The sequence below is a fragment of the Sceloporus undulatus genome, chromosome 8, assembly GCF_019175285.1.
Source record: "Sceloporus undulatus isolate JIND9_A2432 ecotype Alabama chromosome 8, SceUnd_v1.1, whole genome shotgun sequence".
In the NCBI taxonomy this organism is placed as follows: Eukaryota; Metazoa; Chordata; class Lepidosauria; order Squamata; family Phrynosomatidae; genus Sceloporus; species Sceloporus undulatus.
In genome coordinates, this window is record NC_056529.1 from 1,151,556 (window position 1) to 1,168,354 (window position 16,799).

At 52.8% G+C, this 16,799-nt stretch overlaps 1 protein-coding gene across 1 annotated transcript; it reads right to left on the minus strand.

Annotated features, from left to right (window-relative positions):
* Positions 1–376: 376 nt before the first annotated feature.
* ERN2 (endoplasmic reticulum to nucleus signaling 2) lies at positions 377–12,672 on the minus strand. The gene is given in 22 exon segments (XM_042437724.1): positions 377–1,638; positions 2,317–2,384; positions 2,482–2,605; positions 2,885–3,012; positions 3,568–3,715; positions 4,214–4,413; positions 4,962–5,064; positions 5,728–5,917; positions 6,644–6,734; positions 7,033–7,418; positions 7,420–7,745; positions 8,185–8,294; positions 8,470–8,620; positions 8,718–8,796; positions 8,940–9,198; positions 9,863–9,970; positions 10,178–10,303; positions 10,819–10,891; positions 11,011–11,083; positions 11,264–11,300; positions 11,839–11,956; positions 12,559–12,672. Coding segments are annotated over 22 exon segments (3,189 nt in total). The 3' UTR covers positions 377–1,461.
* Between the last annotated feature and the right edge of the window lie 4,127 nt (positions 12,673–16,799).

Genomic DNA, 16,799 nt, shown 5'->3' on the forward strand with positions numbered 1-16,799 from the left:
AAAATCAAAGGCAAAACCTCTCCCTGTCTTTGGGTGCTCAGCTCTTATTTGGAAAGAAATCATTTGGGGGCAATGCCCTCATGTCTCTCTTTGGCCACTTTCTGTAAAGGCACTAAAGAGCAGCAAAGGAGCAGATGGGTGTCCTGCCTCTAATATGGGGGTCTCTGAGGAAGACCCCCTTGAAACTGCAGTAAATGATCTGCATTTCTCTGCTGTGTGTTTCATGGGAGGGATTCTGTCTTGGGTCACTGGAAACAAACTAATACAGGAAAGAAAGTAAAAGTGCGTGGGGAGGGTCATCCTGGAAGCTCCATTTCTAGATCTGTTTAGCATAATCCAGTTTAGTTTAGCGTAATCCAGCTAAACTGCTGATGGGATAACTATTTCCCTTCTCTTACAGATCCATATACTTTTCTTTTTTAAAAAAAAGGTTCTTTATTTACAGTACGTACTATAAAAGAAGCAGCACCCAAACCTTCTGAATCATGGCCCAGCAAGATCAACTCCCTGTTTGCACATAAGCTGCCAGGTATTTGTCATTTGTTTAGGAAGAAGGCATTGCCTTTGTTCTGCTCAGCGGGGCAGGTGGAGGTAGCTCTCTTGCACATGCGCAGAGAAGCCTTAAGGCCGGTCAGTCCATGGGTCCAAGGGGCTGAGTTTTACAGGGTGGGTTTGAGCAGAGCCCCTCGATTGAGGGATGTGAGTCTCATGCACAGCAGAAGGCTGCAGTGCCCCTGTTCCATGGGGCATGCATACATACCTGTGGGAAAGGCACAGGTCTTTAGGGCAGACTCAGCCCATGTTTGCCCAAGGCGTGACACCTGTGGCCAGCGCAGTCTCTCTGGGATTGGATGTGAAGGGAAGGCAATGCAAGTTCTCCTTCCAGGAATGACACACAGTTTGCTCAGGTGAAACGAATAAGCCCTGCTCTGTGCTCTCCCCTGTGTATCACCTATCGCCAGGTTAACTTTGATTGATGGCAACAGTACAAATGAGAGAGGCCTTGTTTTTAACAGCCCTGCTCAGGTCTTGCAAGTGCAAGATGGTCTTCCTCTTTTCCTGCTGCCTTCTCAGCACAAGAAATCCTGTTTGAAATTGCTCTGCCCAAGCCTTGCAAATCCAGGGCAATATCTGTAGCTTCCCTGATGGAATTGATCCACCTGTGGCCCGGGCCATCCACTTTCCCAAGATACCTTTTCCAGTGTATTATGTCCACTTGTGATATGTCCTCAGTTTAATCATTTTGGCTTCCAGAGAAAGTCCACATACCACCAGGAGCAGAATTTTGTCCCAGAAGAATCGTTCACAATCGGCCTGACCTGGCAGGGTGTGTTTGTGTTGAGGGAAGCAGCCACCACACACCAAAGGAGTCCATACAAATGCTCTTCCTAGCCTTCCTGCTCCCTCTGAGAGTCCGGCTACTTTGTCTCAGCCCAGTGACCCCTTCTCGGTCCAAGATCCTCATGGCGTCTGGCAGTAATACCTCCGCAGTGGCCCTTCCTTGGCACACATGCGCAAGGCCTGATGAGTGTGCAGTAGCAAGCGCGGGAAGCGGCTTGTGAAATACTGGACAAATTCGTGCGGGACTTGTCCCAGGGTCTCTTGCACATTTGCAGGCAGCTCATGGTAGTGATGTTTCTGGAAAGAGAAAAAGGAATTCTGTTGAAAACTTTGCTTTTCCAGCACAGAAGAAGGTGCAGACAAAGTCCCCCTGACTCCCCAGCCTGTCAAATTCTCTGGACAAGGACTCTGGGAGACCAGGGTTCGAATCTCCGCTTAGCCATAGAAACTCATTGGGTGACCCTGGGCAAGTCCCATTCTCAGCCTTAGAAGAAGACAAGGGCAAACCTCTGAACAATTTCTGCCAAGAAAACCATGCGATAGAGTCAGAAATGACTTGGAGGTGCACGGCAACAACCACAAGTTTCCATGGGACTAAACCACCATTACCTATGGATGTTTGGGGAACATGGGGCTTTTAATCACTAAATGCTGGGCAGGCACCAGGGTCCCTAGCAATGGCACAGGACCATCATGGCTAGAAGGCAGCATGTCCAAAGTCAGGAAAAGAGGACACAAGAGGCGGGGAAGGATTACATAGGAAGAAAGACAGACACAATGTCCAAATTGTCTAAGTCCAGAAATCAAAGGCTGGATGAAGTCAAAGTCTTGGCCAGTCCAGCATTCTGGTCACACAGTAACCATGTGGATGGCTCCATGTATGGCCTTGGCTACCAACTTACAATAGCCATCCTGACCACTAGCCCCATCCTCCATCTATTTATCCAGTGCCACCATCAAGGGCTGCAAGACTACCTTGTTCCTCATGGCCCGAAGGAGGTCACGCATGGAGCTGCCTTTGTACGTCCGGAACCTACGGAGGTCTGTGGAGGAGCAGAAAAAGAAGGGAAAGATCCCTGGTGAGTTTTGGGGAGTGGGCTGCAGTTGCCCTGGCAGTGCTGGGGTTACCAAGGCCTTTACCTGTCTGCAGTGGGATGGAGATGTGGGCCCGCCAGTTGCCCCTCACCACAGCATGGCTCCCAGCCTCCAGGGCACTGATGATGGGACCCTCCGCTGGCTCTTTCTCAATGCGGTCGCTGACGTCCTAGAACCGGAGGAGAACAACAGCTCTGAATTCATCGAGAAATACCAAAACACATGCATTTTAAGACAGAGAGACAAAGGGGAATGCATCCTAATCCACTGATAGAATAGGGGAATGTGCAGTAGAATGCATGTGAATGGCAGAATGCTTTTCGGTCAGAGATGGACCGAGAGGAACGCATCCCTGTTCATAGATAAATATCAGGAACTGTGTCGCCAGCAGTATGCCCCTTGATCCATACAGGTTCAGGAGAATGCCTCTTGTTTTTAGGGGCCTCACCTGGAAGAACTGCAGCTGCTTCTCATGGTTCCAGAAGAAGGGGTGCATGAGGACCTGTGCGGCCGAGGGGCGCAAGTGGGGGTCCCCACTGATCATGGCTTCTATCAACTCCCGTCCAACAATGTTGTCTGGAGTGGCACACAGAGGAAGCATAAAGAGCGGGGTTATGGCCAGCAGGTTGCGTTTCAAAACCTTTCACACAAGTTCTTCATTGTCTCTTACGATGTCCCTGCAAAGTAGGCCAGCAGTATTATCAGACCCGTAGTGCTGAACCACAGGAGGATGACGGCTGAGAAAATGTGGTTTACTTAAGGCCAGCGCCGAATCCAAATAGCAAAGGGGGCAATCCTTGAGCTGGGGGTAGGGGGGAGCATAATTCAATCTCTGAGCCTACAGTGGACCACTTGTGGCCTCCCAAATCTAGTTGTGGCTCTCATAATCCCTATTCTGCTGGCTACCATTGATGGGAATTGCAGTCCAACCATATCTAGAGGGCCAAAGGTCACCCAGCCCTGCTCTACCTCTCATCTGTCTCCAAGATGTTTGGCATGGAAGGTGGAACTCCAGTCCCCTCGAAGCTACAGAAGACACATGCGCTGCCCAGGATACTCCTCTCCATTAGCAGATATCCTCATTGCAAGTGGGGCCCTGTGTGGCAAGAATGCCCCCCCCCAAGTCCTCACCGTTGGTCTCCTGCTGCAACCACTCCAGCTTGTAGGTCCCAGCAAGGATGTTGGCCTGGCGTCGGAAGCTTTCGCCAAAGGGATGCTGCCCACTGGACACAACATAGTAAAAGACACAGCCGGCGGAGAAGATGTCCACTGCGCATGTCTGCCAGAGACAAGCCAGGGTTTGGGGAAAATGCTTTCTCCTCCATTTTGCTCTCCATGGCCCTGACCCATTGTCTCTATCCCAGGAATGGGGAACCTCAGACCTATGCCTGAATCGAGCCCTGCCAGTCCCCCGTCTGGCCCTTGGGAGTCAGATCCCCTCTATCTCTAAGCCATCGTCTTTTCCTCATTTCCCAGTTCGCCTATAAATGTTTTCACCATTTGGAAAAGGATGCAGTTTCTCTTCTAAGGTGTAGGTAGTAGGGATGTTAAGATAAAAGCTGAGGGTCTTTTTGGTCCCTTTTCCTCCTTTGGAACTGGAGTTCTTCTGGCTTGGAATAAGATTTGGCATGGCGTCTCCCACCCTTGTTCTTTCCCATGTCTTGGGGGAGATGGTGGGGGAGCTTCCTGCACTCAGTGGGGCAACCAGAGAACCCCCCAAGAAGTCCCCCATCATGGCTTCACTGTCCTTCCACCAAAAAGCCGGATCCAGACTCACGGGGTTCTCTGTGGGGTCCTCTCTCAGCACCTCTGGTGCAATCCATCCCTCCGTGCCAGGAATGCCGGAGCGGAGGCTGAAGCTCCGGCGTTCCCCCTGCAGCTTCTTGCAGAGGCCGAAGTCCGAGATGACCGCACGGATCTGGCCACGGCTGTTGGGGGCCGAGATTAGGATGTTGCAGGGCTTCAGATCACGGTGGACTGGAAGTATAAGAAAGAGAAAGAGCGAAGAGAGAGCGCAAGTGCATAGTGTTTAATAAAATTTTGGATATGGAACACCAGGTCCTGGGTGATTCTGGAAGCTAAGCAGGGTCAGGCCTGTTCAGTCCTTGGGAGGGAGACCTTAGGGAAGACCATGCCCTCCAACTGTCCTGACTTGGCACAGACAGTCCTGATTGATCCTCTGCCATCCCACTTTTTGAGCTGCTTTAAAAATGCCCCAGTTTCTCTCTCCTTCTCCCACTTTCCCCCCTTTTCTTCTCAGCTTACAGCATTTGCTGCAAACTGGCATCCAATGAAAAAGTCATTTGCACTCCCTTAACGCACCAAGGAAGGCCACCTGGGCTTCCTGTGAGGCAGAGAAACAGAGTGCCTTGGCAAAACTCATCTAGGGGTTTCCAAGGATTTGGACCCTATTCTTGCCAAGACAATGCTAGGAGAGGGCTGCCATAAGTTGGAGCTAGCTTAGATGCACAAATAACGTCCAGCAGAACTGCAAGAGTCCAATGAGTCCAAGGCTGGCTGCTCACCGATGCGGAGGGAATGCAAGTGAGCCAGGCCAGACATGGTCTGGTAAAGTGCAGTGACCGGATCCAGGTGCTGCCGCCGGGTGAAGTCTGGGGTCTCCACATACTAGAGGTGGGCAGAAAAACAAAGCAGGATGAGAGGAGGAGAATTTTTTTTTTTCTTTTAAAAACAATGTTAAAATGCTCAAGGGAATGAAGATTGCAAAAGCCCAGTTGTGTTTCTAAGGGAATCCCCACAACTGGAGAATTTTAAATAACAACAGCAATCCCTCTTTTAATTGATTGAATCAATGTTTATTTTCAGTCTTAATATCCAGACTTAGAGTCAAAGAAATTATATTGTTGCTGTGTGCCTTCAAGTCATTTTTGACTTATGGCAATCCTAAAGGGACTCTGTCGCTGGGTTCTCTTGGCAAGATTTGTTCAGAGAGGGTTTCCCTTTGCCATCCTCTGAGGCTCAGAGACTGTGGAATGCCGAAAGCAGCCCAGTGGGTTTCCATGGCCAAGAGGGGATAGCCCCACTGCCCCATTCCTGAAATGGGGCTGGGCACCCGGCACTTCATCCCGGCCTCTACTGCCCCAATACCAGAGAAGAGGGGACTTCCCTAGATGCCTGGGTCCCATCCCATGTGGGGCAGGAGCACCCAGAGGAACAGTGCATGTATCTATGCCCCCAATCCCTTCCTTGCTTGTTGCAGGAGGCGCATGATGCCTTGCCCCCATCTCCTCCCCAGGCCCCCCAAACAGCCAGCCAACCCCATCCACTCACCTGCTGCAAAGTGGCGGAGCAGAGTTCGATGGCGATGTAGCGGAATTGCTGGTCGGCCTCCGTGCAGAAATAGCGGACCACGTTCGGGTGTTCGTCCGACTCCCGCAGCAGCTGCACCTCTCGGTCCACAAGGTGGACACACTCGGGCAGCAGGCGCTTGACCGCCACCGTCCGTCCATCAAAGTGGCCCCTGTGTGTGGGTCAGGGGAGAGGTCTGCCATCCCAGCCAGAGGGACTCCCACCACTCCCCTTCCTTCATGCCAGGCCCCAAATCCCTCCGCCAGACTCCCCTGCCCTTGCCCAGCTCCCTTCGGTCAACTGTTCATGACTTTAACCACTGATAGAAAAAAAGAAACTTTTCTAATCTGCTTGATTATATGTTCAGTCTCTATTCAAATTATTTCTATGGCTTTAATTTGTTTATGCTGGTTTTATTCTGCCCCAAGATCTTCTCAGATAGGGCAAGGTATACATATTTCAATGTGTGTTTGTGTTGTTTGCCTTTAACTTATTTCTGACTTATGGCAACCCTATTACAACTTTGCTTGGCAGGATTTTAGGGCTGAGCCAGAATTCAAACCCTGGTCTCCCAGAGTCATAGTTTAACATTCAGACCTCTATACCACGCTGTCTCTCTTGGGCTCTTCCTCCCACCCCAAAAGCCCCACTGCCAATGGGGTCTGCTGTCTACCATGGAAATGGGACAGTGAAGCCAGGTTCAGATTTAGGCTTCAATTTAGCTGCCCAAGGTGCTGGACCCTCTGTAGGGATGGATGGGGTTCCCTTGTGTTAAAACTTGGACCGAGGAGAGCAAAGGGAAGCCCCCTCCCAGGGCAGGGCTAGGGTTACGGTTGGGATTAGGGTTGGAGTGGGCTCATCCATGGAGCGAGACCCCTCCAGCCCCACTGCTGCTCACCTGAACACAAAAGTGCCTCCTGTCCCATGACCCAGGACTTCTCTGGGGCTGAAAGAGATCTTGCCCACCACCATGACCTCTGGGTCAGCTCCTGCCGGGAAGAAACAGAGGGAGATGGGAAGCAGAGATGGGTAGGGTCACCAGACATGGGCCTCCTTTTCCAGGACATGTTCTCCATTTCAACCTTCTCAACTTCAAAATGTCCTCCATTTGGAGCATGACTACGAAGGATGTCTATATGAGAGTTTTTAGCTTTCATTTTGTCATGTCCTGCATTTTTCTTGGTTCTCCACCATTTTGCAGTGCTTCGTCGTCCTTTGCAGTTATGACATCTGGTCACCCCACAACCCCAAAATTGCAGAGAGGTGCCCCAGTGGGTCCACACCAACCTGGACCAATGCTTCCCCTGGGAGGACTCTGACCCAAACCCCTGTTGGCCATTTCAGAGGAAGAGGAGGGTCCCAGATCTGCCAACTTGGGGGGACTCCCCGGAGTTGCTGAAGGCAGGGGGTCTCCAGAGTGGCGGCCAGGAGGGGACCATGCCATTCCTTGTTGCTGGAAGAGCTGCAGCCTCTCCTCCAGCTGTTGCTCCAGCTGTTGCTGCTGCTTCCGGTTCTGCTGCTGCAATTTTTGGAGTTGGGGGGGAAGGAGGAAAGAGAAGAGTGAGGAGGAGTGGTCCTCAGCTTCATCAGAGAGCTTTCTGCCATCTTCCCCTGGCCCAGCAAAGCGTGAGGAGTGGCTCCCCTTCCAAAAGACATTACTTGGCCTAATGAAGCCCCCTTTTCAAAAGACGTGATTTGGAGGACCCCCGTCCCCATGGAGCAGAAGGGGGATGCAGGGTGGTTTTTCTCTGGGAGCACCAGGCCTCCCCACAGCAGCGGCCCTCAAAAGACGCCAGCGAAGGGCCACAAAGGTCACCCACCCAGAGCACAAAGAAGAGGAGCCCCCCGCCCCAAAGCACAGCCACAACGCCAGCTGCCACCGGCTCCCAGCTGCCAAACTCCTGGTGGACTTCCGTCTGCTCCGTCTCCGGGGAGAGATGTTCACGGTACTGACCGCCATTCCTGGCAGGTTCCTCCAGGCCGCTGCGAGGGGGCAGGAGCTGAAACATACACAAGGGGGCATCAGTGGAGCAAGGGGCTGCTGGGGTTGAGCAGGCGGCCTAAACCTGGACCCTTTCCTTACTTCTCTGGGTGCCATGGGCTGGTGGCATTGATGGCAGGGAGAAGGATTTGTGGTTCACTTGTTAGCAACCAAAACATTTAATTTCCACTTCAATTTGTATTTATTATTGAATGTCTCTGTGTGTGTCTATGCATATGCTTGTGATTATTTATGAGCAACGGGGTGCATTCTGGTTTTATCCATGGCTTTATGTTGTTGTGTGGTTTTGCAGAAGAAGCAACAAATGACAGTCATGGAGAAGGGTATCCATGGGGGGAAATGGCCATGGCCTGAAGCCCAGACTGGGCTAGATTTGGCCCCAGAGCCCCTGACTCTGCCCCACAAGTTGGTTCTGGAGTTCCTGACCCTCCACTTACATCATCAAAGAGGGAGTTGGCAGGCGCAGCTGTCTCGGTGCTCCTGCGCAGGGGCTGCGGAAAGGCCCTCAACATGGTGGTGTGGACCACAGGGGGCAGCTCATGGTGTCCTGGGGGAGAAGGAAAGACAGAGAAGGAAGAGGCCCTCAGCCCCCTGTGGAGGGCATGCTGGGCACTCAGTCTGAAATCTCCCTGCAAGTAAAACCCTAGCCCACCAAGCAGACACTTTGCTCTGTGTGCAGCCAGGGAGGGCCAGGGAGCATGAGGAGCATCAGGGGGACTCACCTATCAGGACCCACTGGCTGTGGGGAACAGGGATGCTGCCCTGCGGGTACTTGACCTCCGTGCTGGGCGTGATTTCACACTCGCCAGACTTCTGCAGCGTCACGTCTTGGGTGGTGGGTCCATCCATCCGTGCCAAAGTGACCCCTTGGGGCTGGAGTGGGAGGCACAAGCAGCCCGGTGGGTGCTTCTGGTCCTCTTCCACCCTAACTGGCCCATTGCCCCTCCCCAGGGAAGATGTGGGCACTCACCACAAGAGTTACACCCTCATGGACCAGGGAGGTCAAAGCATAGAAGCCCATAGAGGATTTTCCCACGTAGAGTGTTGGCCTGGAAAAGAGCACGGGAGGGAATTGGTGATGGTCGGGGTGGGGGTACCAGTTAGTTCCCAGTAAGCTATTTAAAAAGGCAACCTTGCCTGAACATGCAAAGTGGCCTATTTGCCCCCTTCCCTACCCCACAGGTATACCCACAGCAACCGGGTCTTGGCAGTGAAGTCCTTGGTGGAGTGGTAGTGCCAATGGAGGAGGTGGATATTGTGGGAGCGCAGGATGAGGTAGCGCAGGCTCTCGCTGGCGACATTGAGGTGGGGGATCCGGCGGAGGCTGTCCTGGTACCAGGTGTAGACCCCCACCACGGGGGAGCCATAGTCCTGCATCCACAGCACCTCTCCGCTCGCCTTGCCCACTGTCACCAGCAGACCCTCCCCACTGGAGGCCAGGTGGGCCATGGCTGTACCAGGGGAGAGAGATAAGAGGGTTATTCTGATCAGATAGCCTTTAGGGCCGAAGGGCAGGGTATAAGTACTCTAATAAATAAATAAAATAAAAATAGTCCAGGCTCCAGAACAAAAGCCCTGGCAAAGAGGCTGCCAAGAGCAGCTTTGCTAAACCTGAGCTGCTCTTGGCAGACCAGAGCAGCATCACAACAATGAACAACTCCTGAGTCCCAATTGAGGTTTGCTGTTACCCGCCTCGATCCAAAACAGGGAGAGGCGGGATACAAATTATTCTTCTTATTCTTATTATTAGGGGGAAAGGCAGGAGATACATTGAAGACCAATAGCAAGAACGATAATATAAATAAACTTTGGTTCCAATGCCAACCCCTTCAGGACCCCTGCCTGCTAGCAATAGCAATAGCAAGTACATTTCTATACAGTACTGCTTACCAGTGTACTTAAACACTCCCTAAGCAGTTTACGCTGGGTAAGGTGTGTGAGCCTGCTGGAAAACGTCCAATTGTCAGTTGTGAGAAGGGCCATGTAAGGCACCCATCGCCTCACTCTGCTGAACTGACATCAAGCTGGCATCTGATGGCTCCTTTTGCCCCCTACGTCCCTAGGCCCCAGCCCCATGGTCAAGCCCCTTCTCCACGCGTCTCCCCCTTTGCTCACGGTAATCCTCATCGTAGCTCTGGTCCTGGAGGGGAGCCGAATAGTCCAGGAAAGTAGCGTTCCAGTACAGGGCCTGGGACTTGGTGTCATACATGGTGAGGACATACTCTGGGGGCAGAGAAAGAGACCCCTGTTCAGAGGCAGTCCACCTTGACTATATGGCCCCAGCCCTTCTGTTTCCTTGGAAGCAAAGGAGGCTGCTGTGAAATTATGGCCAAGAGAACCTCTGGGAAGGGAAAGACAGTGGTGCCTGTATCCCTGGCATCTTCACCCCAAAATGGCAGAAGTGGGGTGGGGAAAGAGCGGGGGCCTTACGGCTGCGTCCGATGTAGAGCAGTGGGGTGCTTGGGCCCAGGCGCCCTCCCCAGGCTTCGGTCGACAGCGTGGTCTGCTTCTGCCCCGAGGTCGGATCCACCACAAACCAGGTGTCCTCCTTCTTCCCTGGGAAAGCAAAGGGACTTTTCAATAACTCAAAATGGTAATGCAAGGTTCTGGGATTCCGACCTCTCATTCCTCTTAAATTGTTGCCCTTCTTTCATCCCCTCAATGGGGAAAGGAAGGCACTCTGCACACACTCAGAGGCACTCTTAAAGTTTCAAATGGAAATCGGCTGCTTTGCATTTCAGAAAGTGGCCTTGGCATTGCCCCAAAGTCTGTGCCCAGGCAGCCACCCACCTTTTCCCATCACACCTTCCTCAGTGGGGCATTTCCCAACTTTGGTCAGACTTATCTTTCCCCATTCTAAAAGGGAAAAAATACATCTACAGTGCTTCTCCAGCAGGCAGATAGATAGATAGATAGATAGATAGATAGACAGACAGACAGACATGAGGCCCTTGAGGCATCGCAAGTGGCCTTTGTGGGGCTAAAGGAGCCCCTCTCCTCGTCCCAAAGCCTGACCGCTGCCCTCTACTGCCACGACCCCCGCCTTGTGCCTTGTGCCTTGTGCCTTGTACCTGTGTAGATGATGCCGTCGGAGCTGCGGCAGGGAGAGGACTGTACCAGCTCTGGGATGGTGAAGGGCAACTTCTGCAGAGAGAAAGGGGGAGAGAGAGCGAGGAGGGAATGGCTGCCTGCAAGAGGGAGTCCAAGGGTCCCTGCAAGGACTGGCTGCCTCCCACTGCCTCCCAGTGCCCCCCCTCACTCACCATCAGGCCCCCCTTGTTCTTGCCCCCCACAACGTAGAGGCTGCCGTCCTTGGGGTCCGGCAGGAAGGCTGGCCTGACAGGGAGAGAAGGACCGTTACAGGTGGGGTGGGATGTGGGGCCCCAGCCAGGAAGCTCTGGGCATCCCCAGAACGTCCATCTGGCCAGCCTAGAGTCCGCCCTGCCTTGCCCCCTGTGCCAGCCCTAGGTCCGAATGCCCTCCCCTCCTTGGAGCCAAACCTGAACTTCCACTTACTGGGCTTCTCCGTAAATGGGAGCCTGCAGAGCTGGTTCTGAAAGGAGAAGGAGAGAGAAGGAAGAGGGGAGCATTGGCAGGCGTTTCAGAGTCATTTCAGAGCCCAGGACAGACAGGGCAGAGGGGGCAGTGGGTTCAAGGGGAGAAACCCGTCATGTCACCAGGTATGGCATCCCCCTCCCCCAAATAAAACTGCAAGACATACTGCTCAAACCAGATGGGCACCCAAAGTGTGTGGCATAGTTTCTGGCCCTTTTTGGCCCAGGAGGAAGAGGAGGAGGAGGAGGCAGCATCTGTCCTTCCTTCCTTCCTTCCTTCCTTCCTTCCTTCCTTCCTTCCTTCCTTCCTTCCCTGGAGGGAGAGGCAGATCTGTGGCTGCAGCCCTCCAAAGAGAGCCCAAGGTGACCTTCCCCTGTGAAGGTGGGCATCAGCCTGGCACAGTGTCGCCCCCACTGTGGTCCTCCAGGTGCCCTGGACTCCCTGGCCAGTGGAGGCCCCCATCCAAAGTTTGGGAGTCAGTGCTCTTGGAAGGCCCCTCCCTGGGAGCCTTGCCTTTCTGCCTTTGCTGGGCTCACCTTCCTCCAGGGTCCATTGGATCTCTCCGCTCTTCCGGCTGATGGCGTGGAGGCTCCCATCCAAAGTGGAGACAAAGGCCAGCGAGTCGGGGGCTGGTGAGGAGCTGCCAGGCAGAGACTGGGGTGGGATGGCAGGAGGAGGAAGACTGGAACTCAGGACCCGGCAGAAGGGCCACCAAGCCACCCCTTGCCCTGCTGTGGAGACCCCCACCTTCCCAAGGAGCCCCTCTTTGCTGGGCCAGGCCTTGAGATAGAGGGTAGACTGGGGGGGGCTGTCTTCTGTGGGGGGCAATCTCTTTATTAGACTGCGGTTTCTCATAGGTTTGCTTATTCATACGTTTCCTTTAAGAAACAACGATATGGATTGTTTCTAAAGTGGAATCCCATGTAGTTCCAGGTGGCAAGTTAGCGATGGGTTTCTTTTAAGCTGGTTCATCAATAGGGGTCCCATGCCAGGCTGCTGTCACCTTCTCAGAAGACTGATCAAGTCTGGAGGGACTGAGTTTGCTTCTCGCCTCCCTTTCTCCCAGGACAGAGAAGAAGCAGCAGGAGGCTAGCTTCCTTGGGGAAGGGGCTCTCCCCATCCTCCCCACTGAAGGTGGGCATCAGTCTGGCACAGCGTTTCCCCGGGCAAGGGCCAGACCCTCCCTCCGTCGCTCGTCAAAGGGCTGGCAGAGACCCAGGGCCCCGAGGGATGCCCACCGCCCCCGGCCTCCTCACCTGCGACGCTGCTGCAAAGAGGAGGAAGAGGAAGCAGGAGGGTCCCGGGGGCAGGAGGAGAGGCTGCCCCTTCGGGGGCCCTTGGAGCCCAGGGCAAGGCTGTGGCCAGGGCATGCTGTGCCCGGCTGGAGGACCTAGCCAAAGCCGCCTGCCTGCATGCCTCCTTTCCCTCCTCCCTTCTCTCCTCCGCCCCAGATCCGGCTCCCTGCCCTGCCCAGGCGGATCTGGAGCCCCGTCCAAGACCCAGAGAGACAGAGAAAGAGAGTTGGCAAAGAGGGCACTCTGCCCATGCCCAGGAGTCCCAACTCCACATACCTTTGGATCCTAAGGGCTGGCTGTGTCAGTCCGGAACATCCACCTCCAAAGGGACCTTGCAGCCCCTTGGAGCCCAAGGGAAAGACGGCAGTAGGCAGCAGGAGCTTTTGTAGAGCCATCTTCCTCGGATGCCTATGGGGCAGAGAGGAGGGTCCCTGGGATCCCCCCTTCTCTCCCTTCCCCTCCGCCCCATAGGCATTGGAGGAAGGAGGCCCAGCTCCAGGGAAGCCCCTGCTGCCCACCTCTCCTCCCAGGGAGGCTCCAAGGGCTGCAAGGTCCCTCTGCATGCCATCATGATGAAGGAGAAGGAGAAATGTGGCCCTTGGTGGGCACCAGGAGGGCCTCCAAAGTACCCCTGAACATGGGCAGCGCTTCCCAATGGCATCCCTTGTTCTAAAAGGGTCCTTCTTCTCTTCCTTTCCCCCTCCAGCTCCAGGTGGAACACTGTGAGCAAAGAGGCACTTTCCAAAAAGGAAAACTCTCTAGTTTGTGTATGTTGTGTGTTAGCTGACCCTTTGCCCCACAGACCCAGTTTCTGGCTGCCATCTGCATGCCCATAAAATCCTGCTGGCAGGCATTCCTTATTTATTGGTGTGCCACCTGTCCAACAGAAACAAGCCAAGTGGGTTATTTTGCCGCGTCTGGCACTTCTCCCCCAAAGCTGTCTGCTTCTTCTGGCTCACCTTTGAGCCCAAGACAGATCTTTTTGGGAACACTCCTGCCCAATAAACCTGCCAGCCAGGTGTCTTTTCTGCATGGCAGAAGGTGGCGGACTAGGTGGCCCTTGGGGTCTCTACCAACCCAGGACTGAGTATGGTTTGCCTTTCTTTGCCCAACACTCCACTCCCTTTGCTCCCTTGGAGGACTTCTCAAGCTGCAGGTCAGGGCCAAGTCTCCCACAAGAGAAACTTCCCTGAAACACCAGTCTTGCAAGAGGCAGATATGGCACTTCACCAGGAGAGGTCAAACCCACAGCCGAAAAGTGACCAGCTGTGGTCCGTTGGGCAAGGGAGCAAGATGGGGAGAGATACTGTGGGCCACACTAAATCCCTGCGGAAGGTCATCTGGGCACAACCCCCCCAGCCCTTGGCTCAAGCTCGGGCAAAGTAGGGCTTTGGGGCCTTGTGTCAGACCCCCAGCCCCAGAGAAACCTTCCTGGCAAAATGAGACTAAATGCCTCTGGCAGAAACTTCAGGGGAACAAAGGCACCCATTTCAACAGGTAGTACTGCAGTGTTTCACCTAAAAAGCTTTCCCCTCTCTCAGTCCCACCAGTGTGTTTCCTTCCGGCTGTTTCCTTTTGTATTTTTCATGCCTTGGACCCCAGACCCATGCCAGGCCCACCCCTGTGCACCATTCCTAAAAGGGAAAATGCAAGACGTTTTATGCACAGCAGAGCCCCTGAGGAACCAGGCAAGAGAAGCAAAAGGGGTTCATATCAAAGTTTAATGGACATGGCAGATCAATCTTACAGACAGAACAAGGAGGAGAAGAACTGGACAAGAAGGTTACACTTCAACACATCCCAGCAGGGCAGTGCGCCCACCCAGCCGCCCTCCCTGCCTTCCAAGAGGGAACAGTTGCTCTGGGGAGGAAGCACAATGCTACAAGGACCGCTGGGAAGACACCCCCCTCCCGGCCCAAAGGCCTTTCTCCAAAGACCCAAAGGAAAACAGGGGGGGGGGGGTTGCAGGCACATGAGGACGCCCACCATCCCAGCACCAAGCAACTGTGCCCCCAGGAAGGCAAGTCGTTTCCTGAACCAAAAGCCAACATGCCACCCCTGGAAAAGAGCCAAAGCCACGTGGAAGCAGCAAGGAGTGCCAACCACAAGCCGGATGGCGGCTCTTAGCGGCTGCCAAGGGCTCAGGGAAAAACAATCAATCTATCCTTGTCCTTAGATTGGAGGGGCATTCAGTCATGGGCCCCAAAAGAGGAATTAGGAAAGGGCAGCTCCCTCTGCTGCAAATGCCAAGGAGGAAATGCAACTGGGATATTGTACCTGCGATGGAAAAAGATGGGCATACTTTGAGACCTTGTCCTAAGGAACAAACCCAAAGTGACCTACAAGTCAGTGGGGAATGGGGCCTGGCAAAATCTCCCTAGGTGTTTCTTGACTTTGGAGTTTCTAGAATTTCTAGGCATTGCATTTCTCAGCACCATTGGAGGAGCAACAGACCATCCATTTTGCAGATAAGAGCTGGGCCAAAGCATGCCTCCCACACACCAAACTGTGTCCCACTACCAGACTTTTGTTGTTGTTGTTTGCCTTCAAAGCATTCCTGACTTATGGCAACCCTAAAGTGAACCTATCACTTGCTTTTCTTGGCAAGCTTTCCTCTAAAACTGACTTGCCCAACGTCACCAGGAGGTTTCCATGGCTGACAAGTTTCTCTCAGATATAGAGCAGAACTTGCCAGCTTTCTTCTCCAAGGCTGGTTTTATGTAACAAAAATGGGGGCCAAATGTACCACGCAGCCTGCCTGCTGAAGAGGACAGCCCCTTCCCACATTTCCTCCTGCCAGAAATGCCTCTTTTTGCAGCACTTGTGACTTTACGAGAAAACACATGAGGAGACGCTTCTGGACAAGATATTCTCAGGTTTATCAGATGCTTAGGTGGGATGATCTAGAGATACACAGTTGTTAGTTGTAAGTCTACACACACACACACACACCAGAAAGAAGGCTTCTCCTCATGGAGAAGATATTGCAGCTGGAAAAAAGCAGGAGAACGGCGGCATCCGAGGCACAAAATGAAAAGCTCTCAGAAGCCACCAGTGCAGTCTTCTGCCAGGGAGGGATGGCCAGCCAAAGCTTACTGCTAGCCCCAAGGAGAGCATCTTGCCAAACCCTACAAAAGGCATAGCAGGGCTTTTAGAAAACCTGCGCATATCTGTGGATTTTCCTACTCTTAAGCAGAGACATCTCCAATGGGGAAAGATACTCAATATACCCCAAGTCAGAACATAAAGCAGCACCCCGAAAACTCTAAGAAAGGCGAGGCACTCATGGAGAAAGGGGGAGAAAAGCACACGTTTCCAAAACAGTCGTGGAGGATCACTCTCCCGGCAGGGCTGGCCATGTTGCTATGCACCTTCCTCCTTCTGCAACAGAGATGGGGATCCTATGGCCCTCCAGATGGTTGTGTACAGGATCTGGGGGGATTCAGTTCAACAACATCTGGAGGAATAGAGCCTCCCTGGTCCTGCCCTTTATAGGGTAAGCAGGCCACTTACACAAATGCGGTCAGACAGGAATCAAAATGGATAGGAATTAGCCAGATTTCATGAACGATGGTTTTTCTTTTGTTTTTTTGAAACACAATGGCAGGAAGATCTACATTTGAAACAGAAGAATTCTCATTCCTCTGAAGTGGAACTGATATGTGAAACTTTAAAGATCTGTCCACAGCAGCACAGGAGAGATATTTTTAAACCCATATATTTTAAGTACCCAAAGCCAGAATCAAAACACAAGCCTGCCTTGAAATCCCATCACTTCTTCTCCTGAAATCCTGAAAAGTTTATGCCCTGATCACAAAACCTTCCCTTGTTCACTACAACGCGGATAGATTTAATCCTTGGCTTTCCTTTTGCCTCTCCCATCTCCCCTCTATTTTAGCCTACTAGCAAAACTAAGATGCACTCGCAATACAATCCTATATGCACAAACTCGAATTGAAATCTTATTCACTTCAACAGGACTCACACCTTGGCAAGAATATACAGGATTGCAGCCTTGAGCACCTTAAGATACACCAGCTTGCAGTACCCTTTAAGAGCAGGTATGCAAATAATTGTTTGGACAAAATGAAGGCATTTATATAAAACAGGATGGTTTTGATGGTAACTATGCAGGAAAAAAGGTCCTCAACCAGTAGAACAGGTTCAGTTTTGATAAGGAAGTACTGCATTCAATTTTCTCA